Source organism: Notolepis coatsorum (assembly GCF_963971535.1).
Source record: "Notolepis coatsorum genome assembly, contig: SCAFFOLD_1118, whole genome shotgun sequence".
Taxonomy (NCBI): domain Eukaryota; kingdom Metazoa; phylum Chordata; class Actinopteri; order Aulopiformes; family Paralepididae; genus Notolepis; species Notolepis coatsorum.
Window position 1 is genome coordinate 19,584 of NW_028170908.1, and position 2,781 is coordinate 22,364.

The 2,781-nt window shown below is 49.3% G+C and overlaps 1 protein-coding gene across 1 annotated transcript; it reads right to left on the reverse strand.

Moving 5' to 3' along the window:
- Positions 1 to 584: 584 nt before the first annotated feature.
- Positions 585 to 1,931, reverse strand: LOC311248387 (ras-related protein Rap-1-like). Its single transcript, XM_084339274.1, has one exon. It carries the CDS (start codon positions 1,805 to 1,807, stop codon positions 1,181 to 1,183), a length of 627 nt encoding a protein of 208 aa, XP_084195400.1. The 5' UTR covers positions 1,808 to 1,931; the 3' UTR covers positions 585 to 1,180.
- Positions 1,932 to 2,781: the final 850 nt, after the last annotated feature.

A 2,781-nucleotide genomic window follows, 5' to 3' on the forward strand; every position in this document is an offset into this window, starting at 1 on the left:
AATATGGACCTTGAGTCTGAAATAAAGTCTTCATCATCATCATCATACAGTATGTCATTTATTAGTTATTATATACAATTATTTATTATTTATTCTTATAATGCAGTGATGCATGTCATTACACCTTTGTTATCATGTACAATTATTTATTATTCTTATAATGCAGTGATGCATGCATTTTATTATTTATGTATTCTTATAATGCAGTGATGCATGTCATTACACCTTCCTGGTGACTTGTCGTACATAACTTGTAAGTCGCTTTGGATAAAAGCGTCAGCTAAATGACTAAATGTAAATGTACACCTGTGTTACTTATGTGATTTGTGTCCTGTGGATTGTTGGTTGATTGTTTGTTTGAGTAGATTATCAACTAAAATCCCTGGGCAGGAGAAGAGAATGAGTAATCTCTTTCCTCTCTCAACAAGGCCTTTAATCTGTGTGTACTAATATATGGGAGGGGAGAGTGTGTAGTAGGCCCAAGTGTGTGTGTGTGTGTGTGTGTGTGTGTGTGTGCGCGTGTGTGTTCATTAGGCAAAATGAGCAAGGCAAAAGACAAAGTTCATCATAACATGTATTTTATTTACAGAACCAGCAGCTGAGGCTACTCCGTGTAAAATGTAACAAAAATGAAAAGTCTGTATCACTTCGTGAATGCTATGAAATATAAAAAGATATATATATATATATATATATATGCAACGGATGGTATCGTGAAGCGCAGTCAAGAAGGGCTGGAGTGAGTAGCGGTGCTATGCATGGGTTAAACTCACTCTCACATCCTCAAAAGACGCGGCATAGACCCAGTACTTAGAAGTGAATTCACCTCTTGGTATAGCGGTCTGTGTTGAGGTGACGTTGTCACAACCGTTACATAATACACAGGTATGACATTTACATGTACATTCGTACGGTCCCAAACACCCCGTCTGTCAGCTAAATAGACGAGCATCGTTGTCCATGAGAGTCTCCAAGAGAAGCAACGCGACAACTCCATAAAAATGTCCCCGACTCCCTGGAGTTACAAGGTCTTCCAGTCTGAGAGCAGATGAGCAGCAACACAACACCTCAGACAGCGACACGCAGACCAGCTGCAGACCGGCCCAAAACAAGAGAGGGAGAGAGAGAGAGAGAGAGAGAGAGAGAGAGGAGAGAGAGAGAGAGAGAGAGACCGTTCACCCTACGAGAGGATGCAGCTGTTGCTCTTCCTCAGGGCCCCTCTCCTCTTGCCGCTCGACGCGTCTCTGCGCCTCATGCCCATCGGCAGGTTGACCTGCTGGAGCATGGCGCCGAACACCCCGACGACCGCGTCCCCTCCGGTCAGCGCCGACGCCTCCACGAAGCTCGCCTGCCACTCGCCCTCCACCGTGGCCATGACGTCCGCCGCCAGCAACACGCGCCCCTCGCTCTCGTCCAACAGGTCCGCCTTGTTGCCCACCACGGTGATCGCCGGTGCGCTCCTGTTGGCGGCGCCCCTCACCCGCAGGATCTCCGCGCGCAGCCGGCGCACCTCGTCGAGGGACCCCGCGTCGTCCACCGCGTACACCAGCGCGAACGCGTCGCCGTTGCGCATGTAGAGCTCCCGCATGGCCGGGAAGGAGTAGCTGCCGCTGGTGTCCAGCACGTCGAGGCGCACCGTGCCGCCGCCGCCGGTGGCCTCGTACTCGAACCGGTGCAGCTCCTCCACCGTGCGCTTGTGCTTGTGCTCGAAGCGGTCGTGCAAGAAGCGGCTGATGAGCGCCGTCTTCCCGACCCCCGCCGCGCCGAGGAACACCAGCCGCACCGCCGCGCTGTCGGTCTCGGTCATCGTTGTTGCAGAGAGAAGGAACTAGTCGGAGGTGACTTGAGCAGGAGCAGTCAGACACGTGTCTGGTACCAGCAGGTGTGAGTTCTGGCGGAGAGGCTGCTTTCTCCCTGCGGTCCCTGCGTGCAACATGTGGATCTGCCGCTCCGCTCCAGACTGGCGCGGTATTTATAGGCTAGTCACCTGCGCTGTCCACCAATAAGAAGCACACCCTCGCCCTCTCTCCCCCCCCCCCCTCTCTCACTCTCTCTCCCTCCCTCCCTCCCTCCCTCCCTCCCTCCCTCCCTCCCTCCCTCCCTCCCAGGGGTGTGTGTGTGTGAGAGAGAGAGAGGTGTGTGTGTGCATAGATATATGTGTGTGTGTGTGTGTGTGTGTGTGTGTGTGTGTGTGTGTGTGTGTGTGTGTGTGTGTGTGTGTGTGTGTGTGTGTGTGTGTGTGTGTGTGTGTGTGTGTGTGTGTGTGTGTGTGTGTGTGTGTGAGAAAGAGTGTGTGTGTGAGAGAGAGAGTATGTGTGTGTGTGTGTGTGTGTGTGTGTGTGTGTGTGTGTGTGTGTGTGTGTGTGTGTGTGTGTGTGTGTGTGTGTGTGTGTGTGTGTACCTCCAAAAATGTAGTAATTCAAGTTAGCGCCTCTCTGGAAAAACATCCAAACCACATTTGTGTGAACAGACCTTGCGTTTTACTATGTTTTAACTCTTGAACACACACACACACCTCTTAAAACAGACACTTTCTGTAAAAAAAAAATTACTATTTTATTTGATCTTAACCTCATTTTGATATTTTTATTTTATTTATCGTACTACTACTACTTATTGTTAGTGCAGGAGAATTGGAAGAATGCGCCAATATGAGAATTAGAGACATAGATCCTATTAATATAAGTCCACATAGCCCGGAAACAATGCTAAACACTGAAAAGGGCCATTTATAAGATAGTTCCCCTTTAAGAGTTGTTGTGTTGTTGTTTATATTGTTGT